The 19465-nt window shown below is 40.5% G+C and overlaps 1 protein-coding gene across 2 annotated transcripts; it reads right to left on the minus strand.

Moving 5' to 3' along the window:
- Positions 1-92: 92 nt before the first annotated feature.
- On the minus strand, positions 93-18585 carry gng13b (guanine nucleotide binding protein (G protein), gamma 13b). 2 transcript variants are annotated; one of them, XM_034893742.1, is made up of 3 exons: positions 18145-18585; positions 4119-4236; positions 93-209 (listed from the first exon to the last, which is right to left on the minus strand). In XM_034893742.1, exons 2-3 carry the CDS (start codon positions 4214-4216, stop codon positions 104-106), a joined length of 204 nt encoding a protein of 67 aa, XP_034749633.1. In that variant the 5' UTR covers positions 4217-4236; positions 18145-18585; the 3' UTR covers positions 93-103. The 2 variants fall into 2 exon arrangements, with proteins under 2 accessions (XP_034749633.1, XP_034749632.1); XM_034893741.1 differs by having other exon boundaries at positions 4119-4245; positions 18145-18584.
- Between the last annotated feature and the right edge of the window lie 880 nt (positions 18586-19465).

The following is a 19465-nucleotide window of genomic DNA, read 5'->3' on the forward strand; positions in this document are numbered from 1 at the left end:
CCTGCCATGGCTTTCATAGGCTGGGACAGGAGGGTGGGTTCAGGGGTCATCTGTGTGTTGGTTTGAGTTGAAAGGGTGAGGCAGGGGGGTTGTTTTTTTTCTTCTAGAGAAGGATGCACTTTCCTTTCTCCACCCACGGGTTGTTCTTCATCAGCTCCGGGTTCAGGAAGGGATCCTCGGGGACGCCGTCCTCTATCCACTTTACCAAACTTTGTGGAGAAACAGAGAGGGACAGAGACATTATTACCACAATCCATCCTCTAGCCAGTTATCCTGAACTAGTCCGTCGTCTTGCTATTCTTTGCTAGTGCTACATTTCTGTTCCCCGATGTTTTAGCATGTCACAGATGTAGAAGTTTACTTCCTGTTTTACTCTTGTCACCAACACATTGAAATGTCAAACCCTGACAGTGGCACAAGTAAGGAAAGATTATTACTATGTAATGGCAACAGAATACTGTATGTCTAATGTTTGCTATTATAAGCTACTTGTCATATGAGACAATTAGGCTGAAAAACCTCTGGGTGGGTTGTTATTTCTTCTCTCAAAAGTGACATATTCTCACTTTATATTTAGCTCATTATTCATGACAGTACTTTACCTGAGTAAAACATTGCAACATCTTCCCATCACTGCTTCTCTTATTTGTTCAGTATCTTTTTAGATTCTCATTGTTTTTATGCAGGGTTTCGAAACACTGACCCTGAATACTTTAGCGAGCGTCATGTGTGCTGATGAAGCCTCAGAAGTGTTTCTTCTGAGCTTCCTTGATTGGCTCCCAATCTAGCGGCATGGCAGTGAGAGCCCGAGACGGATGAAGAGAGGGCTGAACACAGCTCTGCTTAATGATTAGATGTGCGCTGGGGCTGTGACAATAGCCTTCAAGGCAGCATTACTTAATGAAGTCATATCACAGTTTAATTATTGTGGTGCAGTGACTAATGCTGTCATATCCAAAGTCATTGGATTTATTCAATCATTGTACTCATTACAATGAACAGCAGCAGATATTGCTTGCCTTAAGTGAGTAGCGTTTATTAGTGTATGATTGAATAACCCACTGAATACTTGAGTTACCTTGGAAACAGCAGTTGGTTAAACAATCTCAACTCAAGGTCCACTTGTTGTGGAGCCTTCAACCATGTGACGCAGCCTTTTTTGGCTGGTGGGGTTAGCTCAGTGGTCATAGAACTGTTATTATAGTGTCCGACTGCCTCGCTGACCAGTAACTTTTGGTTTGAAAGAAAATACAGGCCTTAATTTTGTGAAATGTGCGCTTACAACACAACAATATATTTGTTGTGTTTATTTATTTCTGTTTATGAAAAATATTGTTGTTACAATGGTGGTTGTGTCTTTCTTTCTAAGAAAATCCACCTGGAGTAGCACTAAAAGTCAGTTTAAACACAACAAATATTTAGTTTTATTTGTTACTTTTGGACTAAGCCAGGCAAGCTGTTTCCCCCAGTTTCCTGTCTTTGTGCTAAGCTAATCTAATTGCTGCTGGTTGTGTCCTCCATTTACACTCTTGTTGCCGTTCTCAAAAAACAACCGCAAACAAGCAAGCTACACGCTAAAAAAGTTTTGTAGCATAGACATAAAACAGATTTTTATTTTCAGCTCACAGGGAAGTGAAAGTTTTTTTTTATAATTAAAATTTTTATTGTTGTGAGAAACACACCACATTTCACAACATGTAACAACACTAAACACACTATACAGCAATCTGAGCCAGAAATAAAACCACAAAAACACATACACCTGAATAAGGTGTTGGCTGAGATCGAATTAGGCTTTATAATAGCATTAATTATGGGTCACTCGTCAGTTCAAATTGAATAAAATGCAGGAAAGGAGACTAGACCTGGCAGAATTTACCCCTACGATCATTGAATCTTGTGATAAGGTCTGTCATTAAATTCAGCCAGTGTGTAAAACCAGGCCTTACTTGGCTTTTCCAGTGTCTAAGAATGGTTCGTACTGCAGGGATTAACCCAGCTAGTGTCAGAGAAGACTCCGTCTCTGGTGGCAAAAGGGACCTGTCCCCATGTAGACACAGCTGGGGAGACTCTGGCAATGGTGTGGCTAACCAATCGGCAATAGTTATTTATCATTTGTTTCCAAAAAGGACAGACCAGGGGATAATCCCACAGAAGACGAAGGTAGGATCCTGTGACGTTCATCCACTTCCAACACAGATTGTCCTTCAATAATCCCATTTTATGAAGCTTGACTGGTGGATAATAATACATGTGACTAACATTAGAATGTGTGAATTTGTTTATCACTTCCCTCACCGGCATTGGAAACCACCTTATCCCATGCCTCTTCCTCAATCTTTGAGTTCAAATCCCTCTCCCATATCAACCTCAAGTGGTTGAGTGACCATAAAAACTATCTGCCATGATTTCATAAAAAAAACAGAGGCATCACGGACAGGCTCGGGCAACTTCAAATAGCAGAGAAGCTTATTTCTTTATTTTAATGCTAGTTACACAGCTCCTGAGCTGTAAATATTACCAGAAGTCTGCTTCATCTGTCAAATAGAACTTTTCTTTGAGTTCTTCAAATGACTGGAACAGGCCATCAACATACAAGTCACTAATTCTATTAATGCTTTAATTCAGCCAGGTGGTCCAAACAATAAGTTCCCTTCCTGCTTTGATTGAGGAGTTATCCCATATGGATGAATACATTTGCTTATATTGGGATATATGCAGTTGCTTATACACCTTTCCAAAGGATACTACAAGATTGGGTTTGGATGCCTCTTCTTCTTAAAGACCTCAATAGTCCCAAATGGAGACACCAGTTCCCTCTCTATATCCAACCAACTCAGAGCTGAACCCCCGCCACACCAGTGCTTGGCAGGGGAAGTGAAAGTTAACCGATACTTGGCATGGAAAAATTGGAAGAGTTTGGGTTTTGTTGATGTTTATATTAATGGTCTCAAAAAGGTTTTAAAAAGTCTAAAAATTTACTTGGTGAAACCTGAAGAAAATCTGTGGGGGGGGGGGGGCATCCCCCCCCAAATCTATTCCTGTCACACATTGTCTTTTGCAAGAACAAAGCTATTTTATTCCAGTGCTTTATTTACAGGCCAGTAGACAGGGGGGTTTGGGTGGTTCAAAAGACCCCGCCCCCAATAGTCAATAGCTGAATCCAAATCCTTCCCCTTACCCCTTCCCCTTACCCCTTCCCCTAGTTTTTGCGCGTTCACGCGGGACCTAGTGCTGTCCCAATACCGAGGTGTAGGGGATGGACCAAGGGGTGTATAGCCCTAGGAACCGAGTGTCGACGCGACCTCACTCAGTTGTTCATACTGTTCGTACTGTTCATGTTGTAATTTAATAACATAATACTATTTATTCCAGCATCCATTGCACTATGCTCCACATTTTAAATAATAACTATCACGACTTAGGCAGCTGTGGCTCAGTGGTAGAGCGGTTGCCTGCCAATCGGAAGGTTGGTGGTTCGATCCCTGCAGTCATTGTCGTAGTGTCCTTGGGCAAGACACTGAACCCCGAGTTGCCCCCGGTTTCACATCTGTGTGTGAATATTTATCTAATGAGCAGGTGGCACCTTGCACCCCTGGCCACAATGTAGGAATGGTGAATGTTTCCTGTATGATGTAAAAGCGCTTTGAGCAGTTGTTAAAACTGGAAAAGCAATATACAGCACATTTACATTTAACTTACTCCTGATTGCACTCACTGGACTATTGCCTCTATATTGTTTCTTGTTTCTGTTAAAACTATACAGACATTAGTTTGTATATATTAGTGTGTATATTTTGTTTGGTTGTTTTGTGTGTAGGCGCATTGTGAGCAACGATGTTCCAAAAAAGAATTCCTTGAATGTGTCCTCATACCTGGCAAATAAAGCTGATTCTGATTCTGAACTAACTTTATGCACTCATAGAAAAATCTGTGAGGCCAAGGACATCAAAATGTATTTGAACCTCATAATTAAATACAAAATGAGGGAAAATCAGCAAGAAGAAGAAAAGAAACCCTTCCACTAGGCTGTCTACGGCCCTGTCCTATCCCAGTTGTTTTCAGGACTTGAACTGCGTGCAGGTTTCTGTTGAGCATTTTGTGGACTAACTACTCACTCAGTCACTGTTTTGGAGGACTTCTCTCGTTTGAAGGCCAGCTGGTACTTGAGGCTCTCCACCTCTTTCTTCATCTGGGGTACGTCCCACTCATCCATGACTGCAGATCAAAGTTGGGCTTTTCTACCTGTACACAGCAGGAACACCACAATTAAACATATAAACAGTGCACACAACACTGTTAAATAGTAGTCAGGCCCACTCCATACAACTGTGGCCTGCAGCAAGAACACAACGGCGTACATCTGACTTAGAACTGGTGCATAGCAATCCCCCCTACAGGAGAGAAAAAAGGAGGCTATTAAATGTTAGAGAACAAAACAAGTGCTGCCAAAACTGGCACAGCCACTTGACACCACAGGATACAGGATGCATTCTTTTGTGTCCTTAGGGCTGCATGTTTCCACTTTAAGAAAGGTTCCCCAGCTTTAAGGGATATGCCAAATTTAATTATGTTTGCAAGCGAACTTAGTAGCAGTTCAACAGCACTACTGTCTAATTTTCTCAAAATTAGTTTTTCTCATACACTGAGGCACAAATCTCCACTTCAGAAGAATTTATGAGTATAGGAACTCCTGCTTAAGTAGACTAAAAAGAGAAATTAAAAAAAAGAAACTGATCAATGCCTTAATAAAAAAATTAGGACAAATCGAACCTTTAGGACACTGGCATAGGTATACAGCCCCTATGTTAAATTCCCATAGAAGCAGGCACATTTTTTATTTTTAAAGGCCGGTGATATCATGGATCAGGATACTATGCATCCTGATAAAGTTCTCTTGGCCTTTTGAATTAAAATACATGGTGTTATTCCAGTTAGCCTAATGGTTGGTTAGCTGGTTTGATTTGCATTGAGAGATGATTTTATAGAAAGTATCCCATGCCTATCTCAAGGTATGGTGAAGGGTATGTGATGATGTGGGGGGGCTATTTTAATTCAAAAGGCCAAGAGAACTTTATCAGGATGCATAGTATGCTGATCTATGTGATAACTGGCCTTTAAAAATAAAATGGGCCTGCCATCTGTGGGAATTTAACAAAGGAGTGTTTATACACATTTTTAAGGAAGAACATTGATTTATTTGCGATACATTATTAATTTTTATTTCTCTTTTTAGTCAACTTAAGCAGGGGTTCCTATGCTCATGAGTAGCACTGTACATACACCAAGCTTAGCAGTTTCCTTCCTGTCTATATTCTAGTATTTTATATTCTTTTTTTTTACAGAGGGCTTTGTTCATATATCATTCATAGCCTGATTTAAATTTAATCACTAAAAAATATACTTTTTTTGGCTGTTGACAATTTTTTGTTTTATGAATTATTAAAACAAAATATCCCAAATTCCCTTTTTCAAAAACAAAGTGACTCTAAAGAAAACAAGACTTTTGAACCTAGCTTTATCCATTGTTCAGATTTCCGTTCTGGAATTGTATGCATGGTAGCACATATTTAACAAGACAAGGCCTAATTTGCATATTAAACATAACATTTCAGGAAACCTTTAACACAAACATGTATAGTCTTAATCCACTAGGAAAGTGTCACAGTAATATGTATTAGTTAAAATATTTCCCATCACCTGCAAAAAAAATTTGGGTTCATTTTTTTTCAAGATTGTTACTTGCATTACCTGCAGGTTACGGTAGATCTGGTATTTAATACCTGGAGGGAGGGAAGAGAGAAAATGTTTTTGCTTCTAAGCCCAACAAGAAGAAAAAGGACAGCCTTTAAATATACCCATTTCTTCCCATTTTCCCTTGATCCTCCCCCTTCCCTATTGCGTGTGCTTCTGATATGTAGTGGTGTCCCCGTCACGCCGAGGTTTATCTGAGGCCAAAACAAAAGGACAGTAAACCTATCTTTATTTCGAGCCACTGGGGGACCGTAGGCAGGCTAGGGGGATGCATATTGTAAAAAAAAAAAAACTCATGAAGTGAAATTTTTATGACATGGGACCATAAAGCTGGATGGAATCCTCTATTACAGTGATTTCTAACAAGGGCTACCTGTCTGCAGTTGCCAGACAACACTTTGACAAAAAAGAAAGAAATTAAGCTATTAAAAAACACACTCACATATTGAGTCAACTTGTTGTGACTGAGAGCTGGCGGGTTCTACAGTACAGGCAGTAGTGGAATGTAACTAAGTACATTTACTCAAGTACTGTACTTAAGTACAAATGTATACTTCTTTTCTTTATAAGCCCCTTTCTACTTCTACTGCACTACATTTCACAGAGAAATGTTCTTTTTACACCGCTACATTTATCTGACAGCTTTAGTTACCTTACATATTTTGCACACAAAACACATGTAGGTTATAAAATAAGATGTTTTATTATTAATTAAAAGACATTAAACATTAAAGTCCAGCTGTAAGAATTAGACGATTAAACACTTAGTTGATTAACAGAACTATTTGGATTGTTTCCAGTTTCTAAAGTGTAAAAAAGGATGTTTTTGCACGGAGTAATTTTACTTTTTTTTTCTTTAAGTAAATTTTTCTGATGATACTTGATGCAGGGTGGCTACAGGTATTAACAGGTCAAATTTAAGACTTTTTAAGACTTTTTAATACCAATTCTAAATGAAATTTAAGACCAAACTTACGATGGAAATACAAAGTGGAAATATACATTAATCTTTCCAAGTAAACACAAAATTAACAGTATGGTAAAATGACAATAATCGGGTGAGTTTAAGAACATTGACTTAATGTGTGTAATGTGAAAGAATAACACAAAAATTTAATTGCTGTCCTAAATTATATTATTACAATATTTTCCGAACATTTGGGTCCCTTGAACAAATGGTTATGACATCAAGTGAAATAACATCAAGTGAATATTAAATAAATAATAAAAAACACTGTTCCTTTTGAACAAAAAAAATAATTAAATGCCAATTCCAGCTGCTTTTAAAATGCAAAGACTCTTATATGATTTGTGTGCCCAACAGACACAGAGAGAAAGAGAGAGACTCAGATGGATGGGTTGCAGTTTGTGGAGGACTCATCATGGAGAGAGAGTAGACAGCAGTGTGTATGAGTGTTTTGCGGTGTGTGTGTGTGTGTGTGTGTGTGTTTTCAGGTCTCCATGTGACTCCATGTGGAATTCTGTGATGAGCTATTTTTTGATATATGGCGCCAATCCAAATTTAGCCACGTATCTGGTCTTGTCTTTTCCACAGGTAAATGACTGTACAAGCCTTGAATCTGGAAGCATTGCTTGGAACACTTCTTCAGTCCTGTCATTTTACCTGTAAGAATTGTGACTTGTCACGGTCCTCAGCCCCCCCCCATCACCTCTGCTCGGAGTGTTGGCTTAGAGCCACAAACTGCTCGTAGTTCAGCTGGCATTGTTGGTTGTGGGTTTCCCATCGTAACACCTAGCGCTGTAGCGTTGACATCGTTGCTAGCGGTGGAGCAGAAACTAGCGATGGCGGGTAGGTGGCGTGCCTTCACGTAGTCTCTGTGGTTTTTGCTTTGTACGTGCGATTCCACCGCTCTGACCCCCATTTTCCCAAGTTTGAAAATCTTCCGACACATAACGCAGTTCGCTTCATAAGCATTTTCCGGCTCCGACCTTAACCAAGGATACTCGTTGTTTTAAAGCAAACACCCGTTGTCAATATTTGACAACAGACTGCCTGCATTTTCGCCGTGACATGACACAAACATATATAAGACCTATCCAATCTGAATTTAAGACAATGTAATGCTTTTTAAGGCCTTAATTTTAGGAAACGTGATTTAAGACTTTTTAAGACTTTTTAAGGACCCGCGGCCACCCTGTGATGCTTATTGATAATACTTTGACTAAAGTAACATTTTTAAAGCAGGACTTTTACTTCTAACAGAGTATGTTCACAGTGTAAAGTGTACAGATAATACCTTTACTTAAGTAAAGGATCTGAATACTTCTTCCACAACTTTCTACCTCCTGGATCTTCTGAAGATTGAATTTTCCGGGCAAATCTTGTGCTAACTACCTAAAAACTAACTGTATACAAAAGTCTTAGCCACTCACCCATCATAATAAGATCAGTACTCCCTCAACACAACCTGAAGAGATTAATGCATCAGTAGCATGCACTTCCACAGATCCTATCCATTTCGCCCACACTGTACAGTGAGTAAGCGCGAGGAACACATGGGATGCCTTCAGGGCATTCTAGAAATCTGGTTAGGTTTAGGCAACAAAATGACTTGTTTAGGCTTAAGAAAAAAATCATGTTTTGGGTTAAAATAGACCCTAAAGGCTAACTTCTCCAATATGTGTAGGCGGAGTTGCAAAAAAGAAAAGACAAAATCCATCCTATGGAGACAAAACTGTAGTGCGTATTACCATGTCATAGGATGCTAGCTGTAAAGACCACTAAACTTAGATGCCATGACCGGCTGGCGGTCACCTAATTGCGTAGGATATCATACGGATTGGTGTGCATAGGTTTTCATACGCCATCATACGAACTTATTCATGACAATACGTTGCACTGAAGTAGTCTATCTCATCCAACACTATGTCACAAGATCCAAACTATCCCTTCGACACACGATATGACCGTGGTATAGACGGTCGCATCTCAAAATAAATGAGTACATAGGTGTATTTCCCAAAATATTAAAATATTAATTTAAACGCTGTATATTTAGATGTTGCAGGGTTGTGAAAGGAACTGCTTTTGGGAAGGTATTTTGGGCACTGATCAGTTTTTACCTCTATCTCGTCCAATGTTTCATTAGAAAAACACTTTATATTTACATGTAATAATTTTAATGTGTAAGTCAGGATAGTGCAGGCAAGCCAAACATGCCAGTGGTCAACTCTACAGTGATATACTATCTTTATTCTCTTCCGCTCTGTTCCTCCCTCTGCCTATATTGCGCTTTGTGTCTACTATACCCACTGTGTATGCCCTCTTGTATGTGTACTTGTGTACCCTTGAGTGTGAGTGTGTGTGTGTGTGTGTGTGTGTGTGTGTGTGTGTGTGTGTGTGTGTGAGTGTGCGTGCGTGCATTCAGGTGAGCCGAGCACTTGTCTGATCTGCACTCAGAATCGATCTCACTGAGCACAGAAGCACAGAACTACTTGATATTATGCAATGGTCCTTTATGACAGTTTAGTGAGGGGGGGCATTGTGAAGCAGGAAATAGCCGCTCTAAATTCAACACCTACTTCACCCCATGGTCAGGATGCTAATGTCGTACATCAACAATACAATAGGAATGTGTTGTATTTAATCTAAATGGCCCTGAAACTTTCTATTTTTACTCCAATAAAGTGTCGTTAGAATGGTGTTTGGAAAAATATAGCCTACAGTAAAACAAGAATCTAATTATACAAAGACATGCACGCTTCTATTCTACACATGTCCACATGGGCGCTGCAAGTTGAAAGTAATGTTTCACACCGTTCCTTCAAAATAGAATGAATCAATCTTCTGTCTGCTAAAAGCCTACGCCACATTGGGAAAGAAGAACCATGCTGCTGGAGAGAGTGTGGAAAACCATGAGAGTCCACCTAAGTCATTTTGATTTGGAGATAAACGGCAGTCACATTAATAATTAGAGAAGATACATGTAATGTAATTTTTAGAGGTACATCGGTGTTTATCGTGGAGGTGTTTACTACTGTTGCCGGGCAGCCTGCTTTCCTTTACGTCCTCTCTCTTCTTCTCCACTACTTTAGCTTATTCCCAGATTATTTTGTTAGTAGCAGTCTCAGTGGCAGAGCCCACGGGACACAGGGTGCCATGTCATTTCTCCGACGCTCCATTGTTCCGACCTCTCTTTTTTTTGTGATCAAATCATTTTTTATTTTATTTCTATTTAAACAATTTACAAACAACACACTTTGACAACACTTCCCAGGACCAAAGAGAAAATAATGAATAAAATAAAAAAATACACAGAGAGCAAAGACAGTGAGGGGGGAGACATAACGATAACACAACAGCAGGAACAGAGCTCGCAGCTCACCAGTGAGCAATGTTCTCTCAATAACCCCAAAAATCCCTTTTGGTCCTAAAGCCCACTAGTCCAACGTCCCATTGTCTTGAAAAATCAAACCTCTGCTCCGACATCCCGACCATTTAGTTAGGCTTTTGTGGATCACCTCCCATAATCTGAAATCTAAATCAATAATACCAGGCCAAATTTCTTATCTCTAGCTTATTAACACATTTAAATGTGTATCTAGCCTAATCCACACAATCTCTTTACAAGTGTGCATGCAGTTTACTGTCCCAAATTCCCCATAACCTAACCCCATTGGTACAGGCCAATCGGCTATCCTAACCTTAACCACTCGAGGTCAAAGGCCTAACCCCAACCAATCGGCTATCCTATTCCTAACCTATATAACAAGCCTACATGGTCGGAACAATGGGATGTTGGAGAAATGGGCAGTCCCTGTGACACAGATACCGAAAAACTACTCTGAGTTGGGGGGTCTTGGTTCTAAACCATCTCTGGTTAAGCGTAAACGTCTCCGTGCGTGATCGTATCAAACATCACCTGCAGAGACCCCCATCACGGTGTCACGCGCCAGTATAACTGAAGCTTTAAGTGTACATGCAAATGACTGGCTGATTTAAACTACAAATAGCTGTTCATGACTGTGTCTTCTTGTTTGCATAAGCGGAGAGACATGAATAGGTACATGACACATGCCTTTGGTGTGGGAGAGCCAGGTTCAATTCCCACTGCGATGCATCAACCTGTACACCGATACACCTGTGTGTCCCTGAGCAAGACGCTTTACCCCTAGTTGCTCCAGAGGCGTTCGACCTCTGACATACTGTATATAGCAATTGTAAGTCAGCTAAATGACATACAGAATTCAATACTTTACTCTAGGCACTGACCAAATTTCCTCTGTAGTAGCGGGTTTCAAAAAATGCCTCGTCCTTCAATAGCCATTTCAATACCTAAGGAGTTAATCTCATCAGTGAGCCAATAAGCATGCAGCATGCTTCTACTAAGATCTAATAATGCTACTGATTGGCTGTTTAATGTCACACTTCGTAAAGACAGGCAGGAACAACTCACATAGTAGGAGCTGAAAAATAAATAAAATGACTTGTACCATTATGTATCATGTTGTAATTTTTTGTTGTGGTTGGTCTTTGTTAAAATTGATTTTATAATATTGATATCGAAATAAAGTATCATTCAGGAACCGGTCTCGAAGTCTAGGTTTTGGTATCGGTCTTTGGTGTCATCATTTTTGAACGATACCCGGCCCTGGACAAGAAAAGATTGTTGCTCAAAAAAGTCGAGACGGAGACAGGCAGTGAAAGAGACATTGTGAGTTTAAAGGGAAAAACCAGGTGCAATATAACCTGACATAGTGTGTGTGTCTTACCAATGTTAGACAGAGAGAGAGAGCGATGGCCGCTTCCTGGCCGAGATCAGGTTTCAGCAGCCTCCTCCTGAGACGATGGGAGGTTGGAATGCTTTTTCTCTTTCTTACTCTATCACTCACCATCTCCTTCATCCCTGGTTTCCCTCTTTCATTTCTATTTGTCCACTCGATCCATCTGTTTCCCAGCCCTCTACCTCCTTTCGGGTCTCATTTTCTCGCTTCTTCTCAGCCAATGTTTCTGTTTGGCTTTTTCATTTTCCCCCACTAATTTTGTCTCATTCTCGCCCTTTTTTCTCACTCTTCTTTTGCTTCAGTCACAGTGGCTATCTTTCTGACAGAGAGATTAACCAAGCTTTGGGGTACTGGCTTTAGGACGTAAAGCTGGTGTGATGGTACACTGTCCACAGCTAAGTAAATTCAATGCTGTATAATTAATAGAAACAGCTAAAAAACTATGACTGCAGTCTTAGCCTTTGATTTTTGGCAAATGTATGTAGCCATCGAGTGCATATTCAATAATCATTGAAAGGGTTCTTGTTTTAAAACAAGTCAACTTCAGCTGGAGGCAGTGATTAATGCCTGCATTAGTACCTGTTTAGGTAGTTACACTGTCATTTCAGAGGGCAAAATTAACGCTTGCCGGCCAGGCATGGAAAGCTGCTTTTGTCGTTCACTGGCAGAGGTCAAAGCCTAACAGGTGTAGCAACAATAAGAGGGTTAGGGTTTAGCAAACGGCCAATCAATGAACAGACTGGAAAGAATGTAAGAAATCTCTCATTTGTGATGGTGAGGCAGCACAGGCAGTTATTTGTAGTTAAACTTTCTCTGCAGCTGAAGGTAATGCTTCATTTTCCACTGTGTATTGTTTAATTTTGGTAGTTAAATGAAAAATTTGACATTTTCAAGAAGGATTTCTTGAAAGTTAATAAGAGAATTAATAATAACTCCTATAAAAAAATTACAAGCATGGCAGAGCATGTATTTATCTCATTGTACATAGTAAAGACCTTTTTTCAGCTTTCTAGCTGTAATCTCTGCTGTCCAAGAACTTGCACGGCGTTCCGGCCTCTCTGTCCTCTTGTCAGTACAGACATGTCTGTACTAGCGCTAGCTCATAGACTCTATGTCCAAGCGTGTCTTTAAAAAACATTATTTTAAAGACACTTCAAAAGTATCTTTAAAATAACGTTGTCCTCCTTCTCTTCTCACTCATCTATCTACCTGACTGTTTCCATTATATTCTCTCTATTCTTTCATTGTCATGTCTCCCTCTCCTTCGAAAATAACTCATGTCTGTTTATCTTCTGCATCTCAGCTGATTACCAGCCTGAAGCAAACTTTAAGCCTTAGACATCACACAAATCCAAATCCTGGAAAGAGTATTGCCAGGTGGCTTACTGTTGTCTTACACTGTAAGGTTTGAATATAAAAGACTAGTCAAGGCAGGTTTTCCCTGCGCTACATGCATTCTCCCTGTTTTCCTTGCATTGCTCTCTGTCTCCTGCTGTCGTCCCAGTCTCCCAGACTATTTTCCTGAATTTCAAACCGTTACTAAATTGCTCCGCACATGAAGCAAGCCCTCTTTCTCTTTGTTGCCTTGTAGCACGCCTCCAAAATAACACATTCAACCTTAACCAACAGTCACATTTAAAGATGCTCATATAGCTTATTACAGGCTGTTTTCATGAACTATATGTACAATCACCAGACGCCTACCGCTACAATATCATCACAATACTTATTCCACGATACGATATTATTGTGATTTTAAAACATATTGAAATATTCTGCGATATACTGCAATTTATAACCTTTTTTACAACTTCAAATTTTTCCCAGTTTTAAATGACGTCCCCAAAAGGAAACTTTGTCGACATCTGTTTCATCTAAAAAATTAATTTCTCTGTTTGTTCATATCTCTTGAATTTTTTTGCCGCAAAATGGGATTGTCAAGCAGAAAAACTGTCCAATATATAATGTATCTAATGACAGATCAATACTTGGTGTCAGTGTACTGACACACTATTGCCACGGAAAATATCGCGATACTACGCTGTATCGTTTTTTCCCCCACCGCTACCAGGAAACACGTCTTTGTTCCCGGGGAGTATTTTAATCCAAACTACAATCTTTTTCCTAAATTTAACTCCCCGATTTGGTGCCTAAACTTAGCTGTTGTCGCCACATGACACTCACTTTTTGTCAGCTAAACTCAACTGCCACGGCCCCTCGCGGTGCTCTATAGCCAGCTCCCAGTAACTTTTGGTCGGCTAAACTCAACTAGCAACCAGTGTTGTAGTATCGGTCTTGGTCTTAAGACCGGTCTTAATACCACTGTTTGAAGATCTTGGTCTTGTCTTGGTAGCGGCCGCATCTTTACTTGGCCTCAGATAAAAAGGACAGACGAGGGTTCTAGTGGGCTCGACACTAGCAGCCATCAGTGTCGTTGAACAGTGCGCCGGGTTCACCTGGTTGGATGAACGCTTCACCGTGGGTAGGCCTGCTCCAGGATTTTAAAACCGACCATAATGGTGGCTAGAATGGAAAACTTTCTCTTATTTTAGAGAAGTGGTTCAAAGAAATGTGTTTCTACAGACATTTTATGCGAGAAATAGGGTATGTAGTTTCTGAATCGGTCTTCATTTCAGATCAATAACTGTCAGTTAAAAAGATTTTTTTAACACTCCTGTTGTCCTCTGGTTAAATCTGACCCCTTTAAAAAATGTCCATATCTGAAATATTGGTTTCCTTTTAACCAAATTACAACAAACAATGGATTGGATTCCTTACGACGCTCTTTGCAAATACAATTGATCACTGTCATTCCTGACAAAACTCATCCGTACGTTCCTCTTATCTTAACTGTTAGTCAAAAAATTCATAATTTCTGCTTTTTTAACTCAATTATTAGGTATAATTCTATATGAATGAGGGTTACTGACCATGAATTCCAATAAAGTACAGTAAAACTAGTGGTACTGAGGCGGTGTTAGGGAAAACTAAAAAAAGTCTGAAAAAGGGACGATTTTGTCCCGGGAGGACAACACAAGGGTTAAAGGCGGCGAGTCAAGCTGCCCGCTCTTCATTTGCATTAAGTCCTTGTAAATTATGGAGCGTGGTCTAGACCTGCTCTATCCGTAAAGTGTCTCGAGATTACTCTTGTTATGAATTGATACTATAAATAAAATTGAATTGAATTGAACAGTCAATGAATGGGAAGCACATGTTCACATGTTCACAATGACAATACTAACATGATGACGCTAGGCAGGGAGCATTTTTAGCATGCTAACATTTGCTAATCAGCACTTAACACAAAGTACAACTGAGGCTGGCGTGAATATTGTTGTAAGTAGTAACAGAAATTTGGCAGGTGTTTAATCATGCTGTCAAGCAAAGTTTTGGATACGTTTACACTTTGACCGGATGATAGCACTAGACACAAAGTCAAAGGATCACCAAAGTCGGCTGGGATTTACAGGGAACCATTAATGTCTGAGCAAAAGTTCATGGCAATCCATCCAATGGTTGTTGAGGTATTTCAGTCTGGGCTGAGGTGCTGCCCTATCTAAATGACAAGCCGACTGTCGACACTGCCATCCCTAGAGCCCCGCTGGCAGTACGGCAAAAAAGAAAGAGATATTGAATATTCTTTGTCTGCTGCACTGGATCACAGAGTACTGTGCAATGTATTTTCCTCATCCGCGCTGCTTAATCACTGTAGAAATAAACTTCTAGTCAATTTGTATATTTTTTTATATATAATGTCCTGGCTGAACCTGGCTTTGTCTGCATAAAATCTGACTTTGTCTGCTGTGCTCTAATTTTTTTGTATTTCTACTTAATATAACAATAATTCGTTGATGTAAATGTGCTATATTAGAAGTCAAAGGTAACTAATGTAATCCAAATAAACCTACTGTATAATGTAGGCCCATCTGTGAAGCAATTTAGTATCAGGTTTCAAAAGGAGTTCAGGTTTGCCTGAAGGTAACACTGGGCTAAGGAATTTTGGAAGATGAAGAACCAGTTAATTACATTTGCTTTATTAAAAACTATTTTTTGAGATCTTCTAATCAAACCTCGTCCTGTCTCCTCAGCTGGAAGGCAATCCAATCCTCCAGCCTGTCTTGTCACAGGTAATTAATAACTCAACGGGGCCAAGGAAATTTGTTTTCCAGTTGTTAGGGTGTAAATCCCACGTTTTATCATATGATGTTATATTGATTCTTTGGACAACGATTCTGCCACTTCATGATTTTGATTTGATTCAATGCAGGGGACTGCGACTGATATGTTTAACACAATCAGTTACATTTATGTATATTTACAAAAAGCAACTAAAATATGATTAGTCAATTTCATTTCTAAACTCTTCCAGACATTTCAATAAAAAATATGCTACTCTTTTTGATAAAAAATAATTACTATAAAGTGGGAATTTCAAAATAAAGGCGCATCTTAAAGATGACAATATGTATGGATATTTCCACTTTGAATCGATAATAATGGATCGTTAAGGATCTAATCAATAAATCGATCCAATTGGGCCGCTCCCTACCCAGTTATAGTGTGGCTCAGAATCCAAACGGCTGTTTTTGTGTGTGTGTGTGTGTGTGTTCTGCTTTTTAAAGACATGTTTGGGTGATTGTGAAATGGATTGTTGAGTGGTTGTTTAAGGGGGGGGGGGCGGTATGTAGGTTGCATAGAGATTTGGGTCAAAAACATCCAGAGATTAGCCTCTGCCCCCTGTCTCTGCAGCCTCACAAAGTAATATGCTGTATGTGTGTGTGTGTCAGTGGAGCAGCTGTGTGCTGAGCTGCTACCAATGCGTATGTGGTAATATGTATTAACTCAGTCTGTCTCACTTTATGATGTATGATGTTGGCACAGATAGAAGCTTGAAGGAGAAACCAAAGGTTAAAGGGACATTTAAAAAGTGAGTAAGTAAAAGACAGAAAGGGGAGGATCAGACAGGTAGGGAGGGAGAGATGCGAGGCAGAGAGACAGACGAAGGGAAACAGAGTGAGGTGCCTCTGTAGCTACTGCAGTGTAAATAGAGACTAAAAATAGAAAGGAACAGGCAGAGCTCCTCTGACCATCTGAGAATGGAGACTCAGAAAGAAGGAAGTGAAGAGCGCTGTTAAACTGCAGAGGAGATGTTGCTGGAGATTACCAATGCCAGATGCTGACAGACGATATTTGAGCTTTTACAGCCAGCCGATCTGTTCGGCACTACAATGAGCTCTGAGGCCAGTGAGGACCAGACCAGCTGATATCCCACGAGCATGCATGGGGAAATGGCCGGTCGATCAGATCTGATCAATAAAGGCTTGAAATGGACTGGATGGAATGTAGGTTTCAGTGTGCTTGAGGGTCAGCTGTTATGTATCTGCGCCATTGTTCCCAAGTTATATTGTGCCCAATCAGAGTTCTCTAATCTGGGTGTGTTTGTCCCTAAGGTTGTGTGGGTGTGTGGTCCCAGGGGGCCAGCCAAATGGGTGGCTCAGGTCCCCGTACCAGAGCCGGAAGGAATTAAATTAGTACTCTGGATTGATTAGTGAAAAGGCATATCGTGTACAGTCCCAGGGGCCCCTGGACCAGAGCCTCTGTGTGAAGGGACCTGGATTTTTAAAAGTCAATCAAACATCTACAAAGCAACACAAAATAACCACAAAGTGACGCAGAACCACCACAAAGACGCACAGAACGACTACAAAGAGACGCAATATAGCCACAAAGAGACATGAAACTATGACAAAGATTCAAAAAACAAAAGACAAATAAGGACTACAAACACACAAAACGACTACAAAGAAATGCAAAACACTCACAAAGGGATGCAAAATGACTAAAAAGACATGCATAACAACTACAAAAAGACAAACGCTGACTACAAAGACACAAAATGACTAAGAAAAGACGCAAAAAGACAACAGGAAGAAGGAAAACAATTATAGAGAGAAGCAAAACCACAAAGACGTTGAGAAATGACACGGCCATTTTATATTTTTTGTGTCTTCTTTGGCATTCAATTATTAAACTAAATGAATCAAGACTTTAAATGTGAGAATACAAAATCTTTAGATCTGGGCCCTAATCTGGCCCCCCTATACCAAAGTTTCAAAAATCGCCCCTGCCCTGGGCCAGAAGTAAGTCCCCCAAACAGGGTCAGGTGAGGCCAGAGAAAGAGAGGGAGAAGGAAAGGACAGAGGAGGAGAAACTGCAGAGGAGAAGTGTAAGTGTAACATTCGTGGGTTCCATATGGACCAGCATTAAGGTTTATGTGTGTGTGTGTGTGTGTGTGTGTGTGTGTGTGTGTGTGTGTGTGTGTGTGTGTGTGTGTGTTGGGAGGATGGATGCAGACAGCACTAAGTGTGAAATCGTCCACCCAGATTATTGCACTTTGTGTAGTACACACACAAAAAAACAGGTGAGCACACATATTTACTGCACATCTAGTCAAATTACATTCATAGAAATGGATTTTCAAGCCTATTTGATGCCCAGGTGAGTATAACGCGAAGTTCTTATTGCTGTAGAAAGGCCTGTAGGCTTATTAGGATATCACAGCACTGTGTTGGTCCAACAGGCACGGTGAATGAGCATTATAATTGCATAATGGGACTAAAACAGACATGCAGGCGCATCTCTTACCTCACTGATGCGCCGGTGGAGGCTGTTGCTCTTTCCAAGTCTGACCGGTGCAGTTAAACCGGAGGGGGGGTGGAAGAGAAGACGGCTGGACCGACACAAGGCTAGAGGATTTTAGTCCCCAGCTATAAAATAAATATAACAGCAGACTTAATGTCCGTACACTTAGTTTGTCTCGGGGAGGCGGTGCGCACTCTCAGTAGCCTATCCTCTGGGAAATAAACCAGGGACAAAATCCGCAGTCTCCGGAGTGAAAACAGACGATGACGACCAGTCTAAGTCTGTCTGGAGTGCTGGAGGTGGAGGAGCCTCTCTTTAGCCGGTAGTTCGATGTCAGGCTGCTGCTGAAGCTGAAGAATGAGGGGAGGGGACATAGGAAGTTAACGAGCTGGTCCGCTGCGCGCTCCGCCGCTTCTCTGCTGGGAGCCTCCTATATGAGCTTCCGGGAGTGCGCGAGCGCGTGTGTTAGAGAGTGTGTGTGTGTGTGTGTGTGCGAGAGAAGGAGAGAGAGAGAGAGAGAGAGAGAGAGAGAGAGAGAGAGTTCCCTGAGGATGCGGTCAGAGAGTTGGCGAGGCTGAGGAGAGTGGGAGGGAAGGAGGGAGGGAGGGAAGAGAAAGAGGGGGGGGGGGGCTGTTTAAGCAGGATTTTAAACTGTCTTCACTTCATGCGTGTGTGTGTGAGCGTGCGTGTGTGCGCGCGTGCGTTTCTGTGTGCGCGTGGGGACACTTTTTGCCCCTATTGCCAGATTTCTGCCCTAATATGGCCACTTATAGCTCCATTTGCAAAAGGCCGAGTAAGGTTGTCAGTGCAGCTGCAGGGGAACACTGTCTCATTTCACATGCACTCGAGACCACAGAAGAACAGCAGGACCTTGTTCGACTGTTCATGGTGTGTACAGTGAAATTGCTGATTCAGGGATTGTATTGTTGTGTGTTAACAGTCTGTCTGCCTGTGTGACCTTTGAATTGCCTTTAATGGTGTTGTCTACAACAGTTTAATGAAGAAACATGTATAGCGATTTATACTCTTGTTTTACTATTTCAAAAACATGCATATAGTTAGCTAGTATTCATATTTTCTATATTTGTCTTTGTTCTACTGATTTTCTATATTTTATTTGTTGTTCTTATTTAAATGTATCAAACTTTCATGCTCACTGTTGAATAGCTGCTAAACAGATTGTCGTTCTACTCTGAGAACAATGACAATAAAGATCTGTCTCTCTGTTGTTGAATATGTAGCTTACTTTTACTGTAAATTGGACCAGAATACTCAGAGTAACTAAAGAAAGCAAAAAATAATAAATACGTTAATTGCTTTTATC

This window comes from Etheostoma cragini, chromosome 15 (assembly GCF_013103735.1).
Source record: "Etheostoma cragini isolate CJK2018 chromosome 15, CSU_Ecrag_1.0, whole genome shotgun sequence".
Classification (NCBI taxonomy): Eukaryota; Metazoa; Chordata; class Actinopteri; order Perciformes; family Percidae; genus Etheostoma; species Etheostoma cragini.